Consider the following 18,868-nt stretch of genomic DNA (forward strand, 5'->3'; position numbering starts at 1 on the left):
TTTCACCTGGCTAAATAAGCAATGCACACATTTGTAATACAGCCGTCATTAGCTGTATACCTTACAAAGTTAGCAAAAAGCTGTGCAAAATTTATTATCTATGCGTAAGGCTGCACGTTTGTCACAGAGGCCACGGATTCTGTGACTTCTGCAGCAGCCCAGTGCGGCTGGCCCGGGAACCACCTGAGCAACTTGGGCAGCCTCTGCGCCAGTCGCACTAGCTGCTGCTGTTGCAGTCTCAGCCCTCCCCACTCCCCAGTATCAGGAGTTTGGGTGTGGGGGAGCTCAGGGCGGAGGACTGGGGTGCAGGGTGGTGCTTACCGGGGGGGGTGAGGGGGGGCTCATCTCCCTGGAAGGGCGACAGCAACTCCCCTCCCTCAGCTCCTAGCTCCTTGTGCTGCCTCTGCCCGCAGGCACCAGGGCTTGATATTTTGTGCATGAATCAAAGTATTTTGTATCTATAAGTCTACTTATTAGGTCTACAATTCTAGGGACTCTATACTTAGGTTAAATTTAGTGTGTGACCGAATGGCGGAATGTATTGGAACAGCTGTGCCACTGTAAAATTGTAAGCGTAGACATAGCCTTAGTTTTCCTAAGGGGGTATGTAGTCCAGTCCAGGACTCTCTCTTGGAATGCGTCTATACTGCAATTGGGAGCATGCTTCCCAGCATGGGGAGACAGACACAGTTTAGCTGTGCTCAAGCTAGTGCATTAAAAATAGCAGTGTGGCCACAGCAGCTCCGGTGGTGGATTGGGCTAGTCATCCGAGTATGTACCCAGATAGTCTGCCTGAGCTGCTATCTGTGCTGCCATGGCTACGCTGCTATTTTTAGTGCACTAACTCAAGCACAGCTAACCTGTGTCTGTCTACCCATGCTGGGAAGCACACTCCCAGCTGTTCTGTAGACATACTCCAAAATAAATTCCTGGACTGGGCTACAGCTGGCAGTAAGTGCCATCTCTCGCAGAATGGCAGAGGCTTTAACAATGACAAATAACTGTGCAGACCATAGGCTGAAGTTTGAGAACCACTTCTCTGTTAGTCTGTGATCTATGCTATAAAACAGTTTGAGAATGTCTAGTTTGGAAAAATCTGCTAGACTTGGCTCTGAATGGAAAAGGGAAACAGTTGCTGATTGAAAGGACAGGACCTAGATTGGGGGTGGGGGGTTGGTCCCATCAGTGGGGAAGGAGAGGCTAGTCATTCCTCACTGGAGGGAACGGGGCCAAATGATGGTCTTTGGACCACATGGACATCTTTTTGGCTTTTTCCTGAAGCCACTTTCGGTCTTAAGTGGATCTGCTTAGGGAGGCAGACAGTGGCAGAGGTGCTCTCTGGGTAGTTGGACAGGAACTCAGCCATACTTGGGGTCTGGGGTAAAAGACGCAGACCTGAATAAGTTAGTTCTGGGGCAGGCCTGGAGTGGAGGTGACTGTGGCTCCTTGAAAAGACCAAGGGATCTAGACTCCCAATGGGAGCTCAAAAAGCTCTGGGAGTGAAGCAGCGCTAGAAGAAGGGCGGGCACAGGTCAATAGGAATAATTACCTGGAGCCTCTGGAAGAAAGGGGGTTGTCTGCATGGGTCTATTACTCACTACCTGTTAAAAGACCTTGGTATGGAGATGGAAGGTGTTCACTGCCATATATTGCTTCTCTTCCCTCTAGCCCCCAGAAGGTTCTATCGTTTGGGTCTGATATCTGCCCTTTGGCATCTAGTGGAAGAGAAATTTTCAAAAGCCCAGGTCTTCCAAATACAATTGTGTAAGGCCTTCAATTACCCCAATAAAAAAAGGACTTCAGATTTCTGAAGACACTTGTGGTTCATGATCTGCTCTCTACTCTTGGATTAAGATTTTTTCTTTAAGGACACTAGATGTCATTGACAGAAGTTTAGTTGTTCTATTTGCCCATTTGTTTAGCATAAATCATGCGGAGGCTCAAGGATCCTGTCTAAACAAGATTACTAAATTGTTTAACATGTGAATTATTTCTAATGTACAATTTAAGAGTCATGTCAACAAAACAAGAACAATTATGACCTAATGTGTTTTTATCATTGCAGCAAGCTGTAAAAAGAGGGGGGAAATAATTTTTTGCTTCCTTTCTCAATAAATCAAGTAAATAGATGGCAACAGCACAGGAAACAGGCCCTTCAAAGGAAATATGTCTACCACACAGACTTCGTGCATTTCAACTCCATTAGCTGACTTTGCAAGGTTGGTCTTAAACATATTTTCCGCATTGTTCTCAAACCACTAAAATTTCACATGCAGAAAATTCATCTAGCATTAAATAGACCTCTCCTTCAGCAAGGCTTTTTCTTCCAGCAAAGGAAGAGATAAGTAATTGTGGAAAGTGACCTCTATATACTTCCAATATTTGCAGTTTCAACTAGACTACAGCATTTTCCAGATGAAATAATCAAGCAGAAGTCTTAAAGATTCCATTTTATCCACAACCCTATTTTGCCCAATGTTTTCAATTATTAGCTTAAACAAAACAGACTTATGTCCTGATATTTTTAAACTAGTTAGCAATGGCAAAAATAAGGTTCCACTAAGTTAAAACACTTACCATATAAAAATATGGTCTAGTGCTGAATAACTCAATTTACTAAAAATTCTATGCTATTTATGGTCAAAGAGTAGACATCTGAAATAGACTAATCCTGAGAGATACAAACTGTTTCAATCACTAGAAATTTTGAGGCTAGTTGTAGTTTCTTATTGTTCATAAAACAATTCAGCACAGTTTCTTGTACAGAAAAGTTGGTAATATATAATAGATATCAATGGTAGGGAGGGGAGAGAACATTTCATAAGGGTAGCCTTCTTTTTGCCAATGCACAAACCATCCACAAATTTGAGTTATTTTTGCAGGCACAAATCAGGTAGTTAGAAGCACATGAAGTCAGATTTAGGCCTGGTCTACATTACATACTTAGGTCGACATAAGCCACATTAAGTTGATCTAACACCGTATGTGTCTACACTACTGAGTCCCTTCCGCCGACCTAAGTGGCCTGTAAAGTCAACTTCTGTACTCCACCTCTGCGAGAGGTGCAGCACTTGATTTGACATCCATGGGCTGACACAACTGCATTGTCTAATTCGAATGAATTGGCCTCCAGGAGGTGTCCCACAGTGCTCTGCTGTGACCGCTCTGGAAAGCGCTTTCAACTCCACTGCACATCAGCCAGGTACACAGGAAACAGCTGCTCCCCTGTTAAGCCCCGGAAACTTTTGAATTGTCATTTCCTGTTTGACCAGTATGGAGAGCTCACCAGCACAGCTGATCACGGAGACTCAAGGCCGCAAACGCGCTCCAGCATGGAGTACACAGGAGGTGGTGGATCTGACTGCTGTGTGGGAAGAAGAGTCTGTGCAGGTAGAACTCTGATCCAGCAGAAGAAATGCTGACATCTATGCCAAGATCGGGGCACGGGAGAGAAGGGCTACACCAGGGACATGCTGAAGCTCTTTTATTTTCATGCAGCACTGCTTCAAGTGTACCAGAAGACAAGGGAGACAAACAGGCTTTCTGATTCTGCCCCACAAACATGCCGCTTTTATGAGGAGCTGCATGTGAATCTTGGCGGCAACCCCACCATTACCCCAAAATGCTCAGTGGATATCTCCCAGGAGCCCTAGTGACTTGCTCAGCTTATGGTTGAATGGGTCTTTACTGCAGTTCAGGCTGCCTGTGTACAGCTTCATGAACCACGGAAGCAAGGAGTAGGCTGGGTTCCCAGGATAGCGATTGGCATTTCAACATCACCAATGGTTATTTTGCAGTCTGGAAAGAAAGTACCTGCTTGCAGCTTTTTGAATAGACCGGTGTTCCTAAAGATGTACACGTCCTGTCCTGCACCTTTCACCGACATCAACATTGGATGGTCAGGAAACGGCCCCTGTGATACACTAGCGCTTGCAACATCATTGAGAAGTACCCCTTTCGGCTTATGTACTCTTTGGCAAGGGGGATCTTGATCCCAAGATAGACAGAATGTATATCACTATTGCCCCACCACAGTGGGGCGATATCCATGGCAAAACCATCCACTATGTCCTGCAGGTTGCCCGGAGTCACTACCCTTCTTAGCAGAAGTCTGTTGCTGGCCCTGCAAACTTGGATCACAACAGATCCCACGATAGATTTACCCACTCCAAAGAGATGCCGCACTGACAGGTAGCAGTCTGGCGTTGCAAGCTTCCACAGAGCTATTGCCACTCACTTCTCCACTGTCAGAACAGCTCTAATTTTAGTACTGCTGCACTTCAAAGCTGGGGAAAGCTTCACAGTTCCTGGAAAGTGGCCTTATGAATTCAAAAATTCTGCAGCCATTGCTCATCATCCCATAACTGCATAACGATGTCCCCCCAGCCAGTGCTTGTTTCACTGTTTCAAGGTGATTCATGACTGTCGCCAGCAACTGTGAATTGCTCTGCTCTATGTCTTCCAGCAGGGCTGCTTGCGTGGCATCACATTGTTCTGTGTGGCAGCTCCTGTGTTGGCTGTGTAGATAGTGCAGGATAAGGCGCAAGGTGTTTGTAATGCTCACAAACAGTGTACAGCTGAGCGGGGTCCATGCTTATCATGCTATGGTGTCTGCACGGGTAACTGAGGCTTACAAAAAAGGCTTGGGTTGTTTGCTGTTGATTTCAGGGAGGTAAGTGCATCATGGGAGACTAACTCCATGTTCCCATAACCACCTGTGCCAATGTTTTGGTCCCATAAGGCATTGCAAGCCTAACCCAAAATTCCACTCGGCTATGTACACTCTGGGATAGCTACGCACGGTGCAGTGCTTCGTGCCTCAATGCAAGCCCTACTAGTGAGGATAAACTCCGCCAACACGAAGAGTGTAGTGTGGACACGCAAGATCGACTTGCTTAAATCAGAGGCTCGATGTCAACTTACATGAAGTCGACTTAAACTTTGTAGTGTAGACACAGCCTTAAACCTAGCATTAGTTTTGGAAACAAAGGCGGCCCACAAATATGGAGGCTAGGAGTTTGCCCATCTGAAAATTTATACCATGATTTCTAAACTTAAGAGTGAGCCAGAACATACCATTTGTTAACATTGAGAAATTACACTTTGTGGAAGTGCAGTACAGATATGTAAAATTATGAAGATCCACAAATATTAAGTAACTGGTCTATAGATACCAGTTCATTTTACATACTAGTTTTCAGCCATATAAAATTCTGCTTTATTCTAACTTTTTGACATTCAAGTTACTATCCTATTGGGTTTCAAACTCAAAGTTTGACACACTGAAATATGAAAGTAATCAAATTATTCAGTTTGGTGCTTTCAGATGCCTTTACACCGAAGTCCTTTCCTTGCTAATTATAGATTTGTTTTTAATGTATGCCTACAAAGACTTCATCTTCCAACTGTCTCAACATACCTTTCACCAATTTACCATCGCTGATAGTTTTATTGACAGGTGAATCCTTTATAATTCCCGGAGCACTCATCTCAGATGCATCTTCAGAAGTGTCATCATCCAGAAACTGAGTTTCACCCTGTGTGTCAGAAGCAGTATCTGCTGGAACATCTTCTGGTAAAGATACACCCTTTTCAAAGAGAAATTCAAAATGTTAATGACCACAGTTAATTGCTGAAAGTAACAATGTCTGACATGCAATCCATTTACAATATACAGCATAAAGTTGACTATCCAAATGGCTTCGTCCTCTGATACAACACTTTAAAGACAAGTTCAGTGTTTTCTACAAAACGACAAGAAAGTGTTGCAAGAGGAATAGAATATACTCTTTTGTTTGACCTTATGTACAGCTTTCATGACTCCAGCATCTTTCCTCTGGGTAAGGACACATGCAACTACTTTTACTATTGTTGCTTTATTTCTTTGAAAGATCTATTAAAAATTAATTATTTTATTTTAGTCTTCTTCCTCAATCCACTCCCACCCTATTAACTAACCCGCACAGCAAAAGCCGAGGAAATCAAGCGCTCTGAAGACCAACAAGCCTGAGCACTGTTTAAAGAGGGAGAGAAGTGCAAGTTCTAGCACATCCATCACTGAAAATGCTCTACCACAAGTTGGCTGTGATGGTAAAAAGATCCACTTTGGAAACCCCAAGGTTAGAAATATTTTGAGGAATTGTGAATCCACCTCCCATTTACAACTCTAGGAGACACGTCTGCTGAGGTCATCAGTCATGGTGTTCTGTATATGCAGAACATAAGAAGCTGAAATGACTCTCTGGTCAGCTATGTCTCAATTCCAGGGAAAGAGAGAGAGAGAGACCGAGCGCACCCCACTCTGACTACTGATGAAAAACAAAGGCCACATTGTCATGATCTTGACAGATTTGGCTGTGATCAGGGGAAGAAAGTGGAATGGAGCATAGAAGGGAGGTGACTTCTTGTCTCAGCAACTGATCATGAGATGGGTCCCTGAACAGGGAATATGAGAAAGGAATGGAGATGAAAGACAGAATAACCAAATATTATGACCTCCAATATCCATATATCAGATGCTGTTCTTCCCCATGAAGACTGAAAACAAGGAAGCGTCCCGGGGAGGGGAGGCAGGTTGAAGAATGGTATCAAGCAGAGGGTTCAGACTCTCGACCAAACCATCAAATGCAAAACGTTTAGATAACATGGGTGGCTGAGATGAATTGGTGGCGGCAGCAGCTTTTTTGAATAGCTTGTCGCTTAGCTGGTGTTTCAGGTGGTCTACGGAAATCAGAAAAGGGAACTGGGTGAGATCGCTGTGCTGTTTGAGACCTGCTACATTCTCTTATCTACAGGTGTAAAAAATCTGAGGGACCGATGCATGGCCCTCAAATCCTTCAAGATGTCAAGTGAGCCATCTGTACATTCTGAAAACTAGTGACCATCAAAGGGAAAGTCCTCTACAGTACTCTGTACACCTCCCTAATGCAGATGGAAACTGGAGCCAAGATGCTTTCGCATCATGATCGCAGTGGAAACGGTCCAGGCTGCAGTACAGGCTACATCTAAGGAGGCCTGCAATAGTGTTTTCGCTAATAGCTGCACTTCATGGTCTTCAGTTGTTCATGCTGATTCTCTGGCAAAAGTTCAATAAAGCTGTTAAACTCATTGTAATTCAGAGAGTCATATTTTGACATAAGCGCTTGATGATTCACTGTTCTGAACTGTAACGTTGCAGAGGAATAACTCTTATGACCAAAGAAGTCAAGCTTAATATTGGGTCATCTACCATGTTCATTAACCTGCATCGACTACCTGGGAATTCGATGTTGGATGTGAAAATAAAACTCTGAATCCTGAGCTGACACTGTTTTTTGCCAGCAAGTTTACAAGTCGGAGGTAATGTAGGTAGAGTCTGCTCGATGGTATTGGCAGGCTCTAGCAAAGTTTTATTGACAGGGAGGGCCATATGTACAGAAGTATGTAAAACATCCAGTTTACGAAAGGAATCCTGGACCTCTACTAAGGGATCTGAAGCATATCAGCTATGTGTTTCATCAGCTTCTGTAACTGCCTGAAGTCAATTACCAAGAAAGGTGGTGGGGGCACTGCAGTCTCAGAAGATGACGAGATATTAGTATGAGGTGTCACCTCCTTATGGGTAGGGCCCTATCAAATTCAGGGTCCATTTTCATCAATTTCAGGGCCAGAGGGTATTAAAATTAGTCAATTTAATGTTTTCAGATGTTTACATCTGAATATTCAGTGTTGTAACCATGGGGGTCCCCCACCCAAAGAAAGGTCATGGTGGGTCACAAAGCTGTTGTAGGGAGGCTGCGTGATTGCCACCCTCACTTCTGTGCTGCCTTCAGAGCTGGATTCTGAAGGCAGCAGCTGCGGAGCTTCCGCAGCTGGGTCTGATCCTCCCCATGCTGCTGGGAGCGCCCCCGCCAGGAGCTCCTAGCTGCTCGTCCTGGTTAGTCTAGGAAGGGACAGGACTTCCTCTTCCGATGAATGGCCACTCTCAGGGGGAAATCAGACCCACCTCCGGCTACCTCCCCCAGCGCTCAGTGACCGGGACCCAGAGGTAGACAGGGCACGAAGCCTGCTCAGAAGCTGATGTACAAGGAAGTTCTTGGATCCAGGGTCAGAAGCTAGTCTTAGAGCTTGATTCGTCTTCAAGAGCTCGAATTTTATTTCCTTGCTCTCACAAGATCTACTTTTGAATGAGGAGCAGATCTTATATTTTGCCGGTATATGGGATCTCCCAAACACTGAAGATCCAAAAATGTCCACCTCTAACTGGGATAGCTTCCCCATAGGAAGGACAACTTTTAAAGCCTGAGGATCTTGGCATACCCCAGATGACAAAAAGTCCAAAATAACCCCTCAAATGATGAAACACAAACAGAGGGGAAATGACAACCCCAAACTAAAACTATCTAAACTATGCTAAGTAAACGTGAAGCTGGCAGTCTCAACCCTCCGTATCAAGCTGAAGGCAGTTGAGAAGAAACCAAGGGTGGTTTGCCTGTGCAATCCTACATATCCATAGTATGGGTCACTTGGACAGGGGGAATGGATACTACCACCAAAAGACTCCGATCAAAAATGCAGGGGATGCATGCACCACTGAAGTGGAGCACCCATAGGGACAATATTCAGAAGAACATGAGCTTTTTGATTTGAGTCTCTCACTCTCTAGAAGTCACCAGAGAGCTCCGAACCAAAAAAGCTTCCCAATGAAAATCACCACAACTAATACATCTCAGCTTTGATGAAACAGCACATTTCAACAAAATTGAATTTAACTGAAATTATCCTCACCAGCTTTCTTAAATGTAAACAAATTATAGCAATTTGTCAATAGATATGCAGTAGCAGACCCGGTTCCTGATACGTACAAAAACTTAAACAGGTTGATGCCTGTTCTATTCCACTTATTTTTCATGCAGTTTCAGTTTATTTACCTTTATTAGTTATCAGATTTTCTCTCCAAGTAAAAGTGAGTTTTCCAGAAAATTATGGAAATATTTTATTCAAGTTACTGTTTACAATATTATAAAATGAAAGCTGAAGGTAAACATTTGACAGTGCCATAAAATAGCAGTGTTAACATTTTTATCACATAAAATATAATTTTTCGTATTTTCTAAATATAAAGAAAGCTGAAGGATAAAAATCATTTGATTTTATATTGACATTTCAGAAATGAAAGATCTGCAAATTCAGTTTCTCTTTTATCTGATACAGTTAGTGACATTATTAGAATTTATGTTGGTTTATGGCATGCAGCTCCATGAGATAAATCAGGTGTAAATAACTTTATACCTGTTGCAAGAATAAAGAAAAACACAGCCAGAGATATGACCTTAGATTATTTGTTAAGAATGCCTTCCCATGAAATAGAGAAGGGTAGAATTAATTATTCAGGGAAGACAACTGATCTGAGATAGAACTGATTGGTGAATGAAGGAATTTAAATACACATAGTCTTCAGGAAACCTGAGAACAAAGGTCATTTTAAACGTTAATGCTAACAGGCACTGGGGAAAGTTTCCAAGCTTTGGCTCCTCTCATCATACTGGAGTGATTTGGAAGACTTGACAAGCAGATCCTTGGTTTCCACCTTCCAATGAACTAGATCAATCCCTTTATCTCAAACTCTGATGGAATCTAGAGGCTGTTACTGCATTAAAACAGCTGCATTACTTAATATAGGGGGGAAAAGGCTTGGATTCATTCTTTGCTTATTTATGCATAAAAATCCCAAAAAACACTCATGGAGGGGGAACCTCCATTATCTATCTTGTTGCCAATTACTTGTCCCTGGTGAATTTTGTGGACCTAACAGCTATTCAGTTTGCTTAACCACTGACAATGACTGGAATCAGATGTACCATCCTGAGACTGAGTTGGCATTACAGTCAGTACGTGCCAAGTTGACAGATTTAAGATAAGGGAGCCTACAGTCCACCTTGTAGAACTGTGTTACATTTGGTGCTTAGGCCAATCCTTGGTTATTCCTGTTCTACAGGACTATAAAGCCAAACCTAAAAACTGGTCAAGTTGACCAAGAAAGAAGTTATTTGTACCATTTTATTTTTAAATAGTAAAAGTCAGTCAGTATTTTTCACTCTAATACTAATCCTGTGAGAGCGTGAGAACTGAAAAAGCAACACAGTATAAGTTCATGTAACTTATTTCAAATCAAACACCTTTAATGTTTTCCCATTTCAGGTTCCCACGTTTGGTTTTAAGTTTAAACTAGAAAACAACTGTAAGGTAAACATTAGCAAAGAAAACCCAATAATTTTATATTCATTGATTTAAAAGTCTGATAATACACAGTTGTAGCATTGTCCAAGATAACTGAATAAACTCTGAAATTAATATAAATTTTGTTCTGTCATGACTATTGATATTCTGACTTGTAAATAAAAATATATTCCTCAAATGATATCTAAACTACTTAAAAAATTTGTTAAGCCTCACAATGCTAAACAGGCAGGTCAAGTCTTCATAATGTATCAGTTTGAACAGCAACATAAACTTTGTAATTTATTTTTGCCCACACCTTGAATGAAATTAATAGCAAGCGTTTAACATTCTCTTGTTGTCCCACTGCAATAACTAGAGTGAGAAATCAGGTCAACATATTTTTCTTCACCAGTTCCAGAGAAGCTACCCAGGAACACTAGAGAAATGGAAGAAAAAACCCAAATACACATAACCTCAAATGTCTCATAACCCCCACATGTATTTAGTTTCTTAGAATGACAGGCAAGGGCTTTATAACCTGTTTCCTTTGAATACAGATATTCAAAGACAGCAAATTAATGTGACTCATTAACTATGCAAGGTGGTCAAAAACGTTTCATACTAAGTCTGTTGTTGAAGCAGACTTATTCTGTTCATGTACATTGCCCCTTTCTTGACCCTTTCACTTATACAGTGTGCTTTACTATATAATACAAGGATACAGGACAAATTATATATGAAAATCCACCTAACCTTTTGGAAAAAGGAAACAAACATTTTTGAGAGAGCTGAACTTTTCAATACAAAAATCAATTAAAGTGGAAAAAACGTGTTTTCTCTAAGTATTTCTTTGAAAGAATGGATGCATGCTGTGTAAGATTTTCCCTCAACTAGAGAAACTGCAGTCGAACATTTTATCTGTTTTTTTTAAACATTTCATCAAGTACAATTACTATAAAATATAAGCTCTTCACTGATTTAACAGAACAGAAACTAGATTTCTGTGTCTTAATTGTAAGGTATTACCTAAAACCCATTCCCTCACTCTTCAATAAATATGTAAATTAGAATAACTATATAAGTCAATTTACCAACAATTTTGCATAGATGATACCCAACATATAACTTATTTGTTATACATATAACCCTTCATGCTGTCCAATAGACTGCATTTTATATTAACGCCTCTGCCCAAAACGGCTGTAATATGATGGAGCTCGAAATCTTCCAGCCATTTCAAGAGTAGTCTGATTAGCTGCACTATATATCAGTAACCCTGCTGGTAATAACCAGATCTAATGTCTCTTTTGCTTCTTTTGAATTTAAAGTAAATCTAAATAACTTAATAACCAAAAACAATGCATTAAAATGTATGAAAAAATATGAGTGAATATAGAGGCAAGGCTGTCACAATTCTTAAATCATTCTGCTGTTCCTGATTAATTCTGAATATATCAGATATTAAATTACACATGTAAAGCCACAAATTACACATACAAATTGCCTGCAATGCCTAAGTAATATGGGATGATTTAAAAGAATAATGGTTTTTCATTAATTTGTTTTGCCAGTAGCATTACTTCAGCTATTTCTTTAAGGAGGTACAGTTTCAAAATTAATGCCCAAAGCTGCCCTCCCTCCAATTTGTATTATTCTTGGTCTCAAGCTCCTTGGGGGGCCTTCAGCAGAATCAATGAAGACCATTTACAGTGATCAGAATGAAAGATCATGCCACTTCTAACATACAATATCCTGTTTAGTAATTCTTAATTTGTATTTATACATTCTTTGACAAAGATCAGGGGGGAGCTAGTTAGTGACTTTAAACTACCCCAAGCTGCTCCTGCTGCTATAGGGAAAACAATTTCCTTAGCAGCAGCAGCACTACATCATTACCACTTCTTGCTCTGAAGCCCCCTGAAGGGAGAAGGAGAGAGGTGAGGTTGTTACTAACCAGAAGTGGGTTAAGGAGTGAACTCCTTGCTTTTAGCAATAATTCAGGGCAGACTGGAAGTATTCACAAACCATCTCTCAAGAAGAGGGCTGGTTTTCATGCACTCCTGGACCCTCTTCCATAATAGCAATGGCAGCATCAGAAGCACCTCTTCTTCATCTCATCACTGGCTTGAAACCTCCTTTGTTCATTACTTTTTGCCATAACTCCCACAAAAGTTACTGGGATGCAAAAAAGAGAGAAGGCAGGTAGGAGGGGAGATAAGGGATACCACCTGAGTGGCTCCTTGCTTGATTCTGGGAGGAGACATCTGTGTAGGGTCACAGCACATAAGCTTGGACTTTGCTTGTTGTCAGGCTTCCCGTCTGACAGCCTCCTATCTGAGTCTCAAAGACCACCCAGCCCTTCCCCTCAATCAGAAAGTGAACACAGGGTTATTAAGGAACCAACTCAGGGTAAAAAGTAACTCATAAATGGAAATTAAAAACGCAGATTGGGGCTTAATTATTTAAGAGCTTTCCACATTAGAGCACAATTGTTTTGGCTGCGTGCAACACTTTAAGCTAACGATGCATGTGAAATAATTAGCTACAGACTTCAATAAGGAGAGAGAAACAGGAATCCTCTTTCTTACTATGGATATTTTGAGCTGCCATTGGTATTTGTGAACTAAACTGTGAGAACGAAACTCCCTAGATGCTTTGAAATCCACAACAGGGATGATACTATTAGAAGTCATAAGATTCAATTGTCATAAGATTCAATTATTCTGGTATGGGAAAATGCCAAGGTAAGAAATATATATTAAATGAAGGCTATTTGGAGTATTCTCCATAAAAAAAAGAGCTGAAAGACTTAAGGGTCTGAGAATTACATAAGCAAAAACAAACTATTTCAATAACCCTTCCCTAATAGATTATTCTGAATATACTTATTGTTCAAAGATTTTAGATGTTAAGGAAGGACCCATTCCATATTTTATATCTCAGTCATCAGAGGTTTTCATCCCTCCCTCCCTCTGCAGCCATTCATTGGCCAAGCATGAACTAATCTAACAGTTTAGAGTGATAAAATATAACAAAATAGCATTGAGGACTTGATCCTGTACCTACTGAAGTCAATGGTAAAAGCTGATTTAAAATGATGCAGAAGCAGGCATCAAAGGCATCAAAGGCTTTATATTTGGTTATATCAATAAAGTATGCAAAGAAAATACTGTTATCCGTATTATTAAAAGCACAAATAGCTTTCATCTTTTAGAAAAGTAAGGGAATTATCTGCACAACTACACAGGGAAAAGTTCGCATAGTTACACAAAATCTCAAGGAACTTATTTAATCATGTTCTGTTGGCTTCTTCGCTATACTCATCACCAGGTCTGAAAGTTACAATATTTCAACTTTAAACGGGAATCCTTAATATCACTTTTCTTGGACACATCATTTCCTCAAAATTTTTTTAAATAAATGCTTATTAATCTAGGCAACTAATATAGAATGTAAGCCCACTGAAGAATAGCTGGATATTAAAAAAAAAAACTTACATAAAAATTATTAGTTTCTATTGAAATCTTGTAGTTTTAATAGTCTATGAATAATTTACAAATAAATTGTTTTCAAAAGCACTTCATTACTGAAATCCAGTACAAGTGAAAATACTACACAAGATAAAATCTTACTAAGTATAACAACTGATACAATTTCCTAGAAAATTGTTTCAATTTCACAAATTTTCTGGAGTACAGAAATTATGCCTTATAAATACTAGCATACATTAACTCAGGGATCAGCAGCCTTTGGCATGAAACCCACCAGGAAAAGCTGCCAGCGGGCCAGGCCGGTTTGTTTACCTGCCGTGTCCGCAGGTTCAGCCGATTGCAGCTCCCACTGGCTATGGTTCACTACTCCAGGCCAACGGGGGCTGCGGGAAGCGGCGCGGGCTGAGGGATGTGCTGGCTGCCCTTCCCACAGACCCCATTGGCCTAGGATGGCGAACCGTGGCCAGTGGGAGCCGCAATCGGCCGAACCTGTGGGATGCTGCAGGTAAACAAACCGGCCCGGCCAGCCAGCTGCTTTCCCTGGCGTGCTTCGTGCCAAAGGTTGCCAATCCCTGAGCTAGCTAATAAATTAAACTGGACTATGTTAGAACTATATTAAGAATTTGATCTATATCCAGAAAGGGAGGAAATTGCTAGTAAAGAGCAACACTGCCCATTACTCACCATTAGCTGCAAATCTTCAAACTGTGAATGGTTTTATGTACTAATGAACTAATTATACGCCAAAGTTAATTGTTTAAACCAGAACTACTGTGCAGCACATTCATTCCTACAAAGTCTACTAATTTAAGAGCAGCCTACACTGTGTAATGGAAAGTCTGTTAGTAAGAACAGTCCTTAGCTGCAATACTGCCACTCTACAGCCAAAGCTCACATACCCTTGAATTTGCACTGTAAACTCTCTAAAATAGTTTAAAATAGAAATGCATATATTTAATCCTTACATGTGCTTCACCAAGTTATGTACAAAGTTATTGTCACTTTAAGAGAAGCTTCTGGTTAGAAGATATCTGAAGACAAAGTTCTGAAAGATTCTATAGCAGTTGTAGACGGCTAATGAGAGGAAAAACCAGGCATCTGTTGAGAGCCATGAGACCAAACTGCTCGGCCAGATGCTCTAAAGAAAGGGTTTGGGTTTAATCACTGCTCTGTAATTCATTTATATGGATGTCATCACTGCTTCTAAGAAGGGTCCTCCTGCTGCTGCCATTGCTCTATGGACAGCTTACTAAGAGCCTGACAGGCAAAGTTGTTTTTCACTGGGTAGTTCGGTAGTCCTTTTTAGAAGCACTTTCAACATGCTGCTCTGTCCTATTATATCCACAGCCTGTGAGAATACTGAACCTGCTTATGTGGCAATTTGCTACTTAGCCAAAAAGCTTCATAAATCCACAAAAACTGTAATTTTCTTGCCTTCTTCCACTTTGCTTCTCTATCTTCAATCATGTGGGTTCTGTGTTTTCTCCAAAAGCAGAAATTCAGTGGGACGCAGAAGGAAGCACATCTTCTCAAGTCAGAACAGTCAGGACAGCTGCCAGATTACACTGACCTTCTCAGTTAAAGTTTCTCTGAAAGGTAGTGGATCAGAAAAACAAAGAGCTGCCTTAGGGACAGCAGGCTGAGACATGCAGGAGGAGGTAACTGCTACTGCCATGCTCCTAAGCCTCATGGGAGCAGAGCGCCACTCTGGGTTTTGGATCTCCACATAGCAGCTGCGTAATTTGTGAGGAAAATAGAAAGGAGCATAAACACTGGCAAATGAAGTGTAAAAATACAATTAGGAAGGCCAAAAAAGAATTTGAGGAACAGTTAGCCAAAGACTCAAAAAGTAATAGCAAATTTTTTTTTTAAGTACATCAGAAGCAGGAAGCCTGCTAAACAGCCAGTGGGGCCACTGGACGATCGAGGTGCTAAAGAAGCACTCAAGGACGATAAGGCCATTGCGGAGAAACTAAATGAATTCTTTGCATCGGTCTTCACAGCTGAGGACGTGAGGGAGATTCCCAAACCTGAGCCATTCTTTTTAGGTGACAGATCTGAGGAACTGTCCCAGATTGAGGTATCAGTAGAGGAGATTTTGGAACAAATTGATAAATTAAACAACAATAAGTCACCAGGACCAGATGGTATTCACCCAAGAGTTCTGAAGGAACTCAAATGTGAAATTGCAGAACTGCTAACTGTAGTCTGTAACCTATCATTTAAATCAGCTTCTGTACCAAATGAGTGGAGGATAGCTAGTGTGACTCCAATTTTTAAAAAGGGCTCCAGAGGTGATCCCGGCAATTACAGGCCTGTAAGCCTGACTTCAGTACCGGGCAAACTGGTTGAAATTATAATAAAGAACAATATTGTCAGACATATAGATGAACATAATTTGTTGAGGAAGAGTCCACATGGTTTTAGCAAAGGGAAATCATGCCTCACCAATCTACTAGAATTCTTTGAGGGGGGTCAACAAGCAAGTGGACCAAAGGGATCCAGTGAATATAGTGTACTTAGATTTTCAGAAAGCCTTTTGACAAGGTCCCTCACCAAAGGGTCTTATGCAAAGTAAGCTGTCACAGGATAAGAGGGAAGGTGGTCTCGTGGATTGGTAACTGGGGCACCTGGCACTGGCCACTGTCAGAAGACAGGATACTGGGCTAGATGGACCCTTGGTCTGACCCAGTGGGGCAGTTCTTATGTTCTTGTTAGACTCCCGTATGTGGAGCTCTCAAAAGGTTCTCAGAATGTTTAACTTTTCACATTGTCACCACAAACATTGTTTGCTTATGATATACTAGAGTAAAGGTACAAATCTGATGACACTTTCTGGATTTATGTTACATGAAATAAAAGGCATCCAAGTCCCTCCCCAACACAAATGCTCTCTACAGGAATCAGTTTTACAAATTCCTCTCTGAATGTAGAATACAAAAGAGAACAAAATGATCTACCTTCCCCACCACCTGTCCTATCATAAACATACCTGAGAGTTGTCACTGTTCTCTTTTTGAAGGAAGAATTGTTTCTTAAATTCATAGTAGGGATTATATTGGTGCCATGGTTGCAGGAACTCAAACCTGTTAAGAGAGTAGGAAAAGTAATTTGTGAAATATACACATGAACACAACAAATGCCAACAATCATTTACCATCTCACTACCTCAGGCACAGGAACAATATTTAGTATTCTGAAATATAATAGCTTATGCCTAAATTCCCAGGGGATATATGCATTCAGAAGCACAGCTTCTGGATTCCGAGTTTTAGCATTCATGTTTTAGCATTAACTTTAAGTAGTCCCTTGAATTTTAACATAAAAAATTACCAAATACCTTCCTTAAAACACTTTTATTCAGAAATGCATGCATTGTCAATAAAACAAACAGTCCAGCTAATTTTTTTTTTTTTAAAGAATATAAAATGAAAGTTAAGAGAAGACTCTCTCACCTCAGGTCATTCTTGGCACGAACACTGGTTTCAAACTTAATTCCATTCCTAGCAACATATTCAGCCAGCTTGTCAATAACAGGTTGGATATCTGGAGGTGGGGGGATAATGGCAACCACTGGCGCAATAGTGCTGCAAACATCAGAAGTCCATTATTTATACATAGGCGATATGAAAACATTTCTATTTAATTATTGTTTTACCAAAAATTTTATACAGAAGTCCACTCTTTGGGCTGCCCTGTACTTCTACAGATTAAATATTTGCTTTCAAGCAAAAAATTCATTACAATAAACCATAAATTACAAAAAACCATACATTCAATGGATCATTTTGGTTCATCTAGTCTCATAAAAATGAGATATTCTGCACCAATGTTATCTGAGGAAACTCTGGAAACAATCACAAATACAGTGATTAATAAAAGTGTTACAAAACATTTTACATTGGTTTATACAGTAGTGGTGCACATAATCCAAGCTGCTTTAAACCAAAACAGTTGTTACAAGTGTCTAAACTAATCACAAGCAATCTCACTTGATATGCTTTTAATGTCACACAGCTAAATTAAACATGCCTCAGATATGGATCAATTTCATGCAGGAAAAGAACACATTTAATATTTTAAATGGAATTTATGTGTGGTAATAATTATATTTCTAGGAATTTATAATACATTTGTAGTGTGTCCCTGACCACATCTGAGTCCAAACTATGAACTAACCATCGCCCCTACATACTGTCAATAAGAGGCATTCCATTACATTGGTGAAACTAAAATTAAACCTTCATTGCTTAAAAAAAAATTTTTCTTCGCCAAATATAGGAAATATACATGTAACATGAAAGTATGGTACCTTGCAGCAGGTGTAGTAGATGTCAACCCACTATTGGAATCAGTTGTATCTGGGGGAGGTGGAGGCGTAGTACCAGGAGGTGGAGGCATTGATGTTACTCCTGTAGTGCTTGACACAGTCATCCCTGCAGGCAGTGCACTGTAATAGGTGGCAACATCTATTCCTGGTGGCGGAGGTGCCAGGCAATAGGTTCCATCGGGTAGCATATAGTAACTGTAATACATGGCTGCCACTGTTGCTATAAAGAAATAAAAAAAAAAACACCCTCAAACATTTGTTTTAAGATCAACAGTTCAGGAAGTCTGAAGAAAAAACACATGGTAAAAAAAAATAGATTTTCTGCACTGCTACCGTAACTAGAATGTCACTGATTCACATTTCAAATCAAGTAATGTTTTATTCCTTTTCTTACACCAGAAAATAGATATGGTTCACATCAACACAGCTAGGTTAAATGAGGCAGACATATTGAAGGTGGTATCGGAGCACATCCAAGGCCAAATAGAAACCAAACAGGCATTGGCAGTGAAGTGAACCACTAAAGGCACATGAAAAGAATGCTAACATGCCATTTTTCTTCATGAAAGTTAATACTTAAGGTATTAGCTAAATTAAAACCATGTGTACATTGTAAATATTAGGAAAAATAATTTGTATTTTATACTCAAAATCAGCTTCTTTAATTTGAGGAAAGATAATTAGAACATTAATCTGAGAGGTACTATGAGAGTAAAATTAATTTTAAATACAGAATAGTTCTAGCAAAGGTTTACTTAATTCTAAATACTTTTAGAAAAAAGATTAATGAATCTTTCCAGGTTACCCAGGACAAGTAAAATGTTAGTTTACATAAATTGCCAAAAAT

The 18,868-nt window shown here is 40.3% G+C and overlaps 1 protein-coding gene across 9 annotated transcripts in view; it reads right to left on the reverse strand.

Moving 5' to 3' along the window:
* The window catches only part of SFSWAP (splicing factor SWAP), a 253,473-nt gene that overhangs the window by 205,589 nt on the left and 29,016 nt on the right, over window positions 1-18,868 (reverse strand). For all 9 annotated transcript variants that reach the window (XM_074972596.1, XM_074972598.1, XM_074972594.1 and 6 more), the window contains exons 8-11: window positions 18,004-18,241; window positions 17,147-17,278; window positions 16,684-16,777; window positions 5,420-5,588 (exon numbers count right to left, since the gene is read on the reverse strand). In XM_074972596.1, the coding sequence (XP_074828697.1) occupies window positions 5,420-5,588; window positions 16,684-16,777; window positions 17,147-17,278; window positions 18,004-18,241 (633 nt within the window). The remainder of the gene's footprint in view (window positions 1-5,419; window positions 5,589-16,683; window positions 16,778-17,146; window positions 17,279-18,003; window positions 18,242-18,868) is intronic.

This window comes from Natator depressus, chromosome 15 (assembly GCF_965152275.1).
Source record: "Natator depressus isolate rNatDep1 chromosome 15, rNatDep2.hap1, whole genome shotgun sequence".
NCBI classification, from domain to species: Eukaryota; Metazoa; Chordata; order Testudines; family Cheloniidae; genus Natator; species Natator depressus.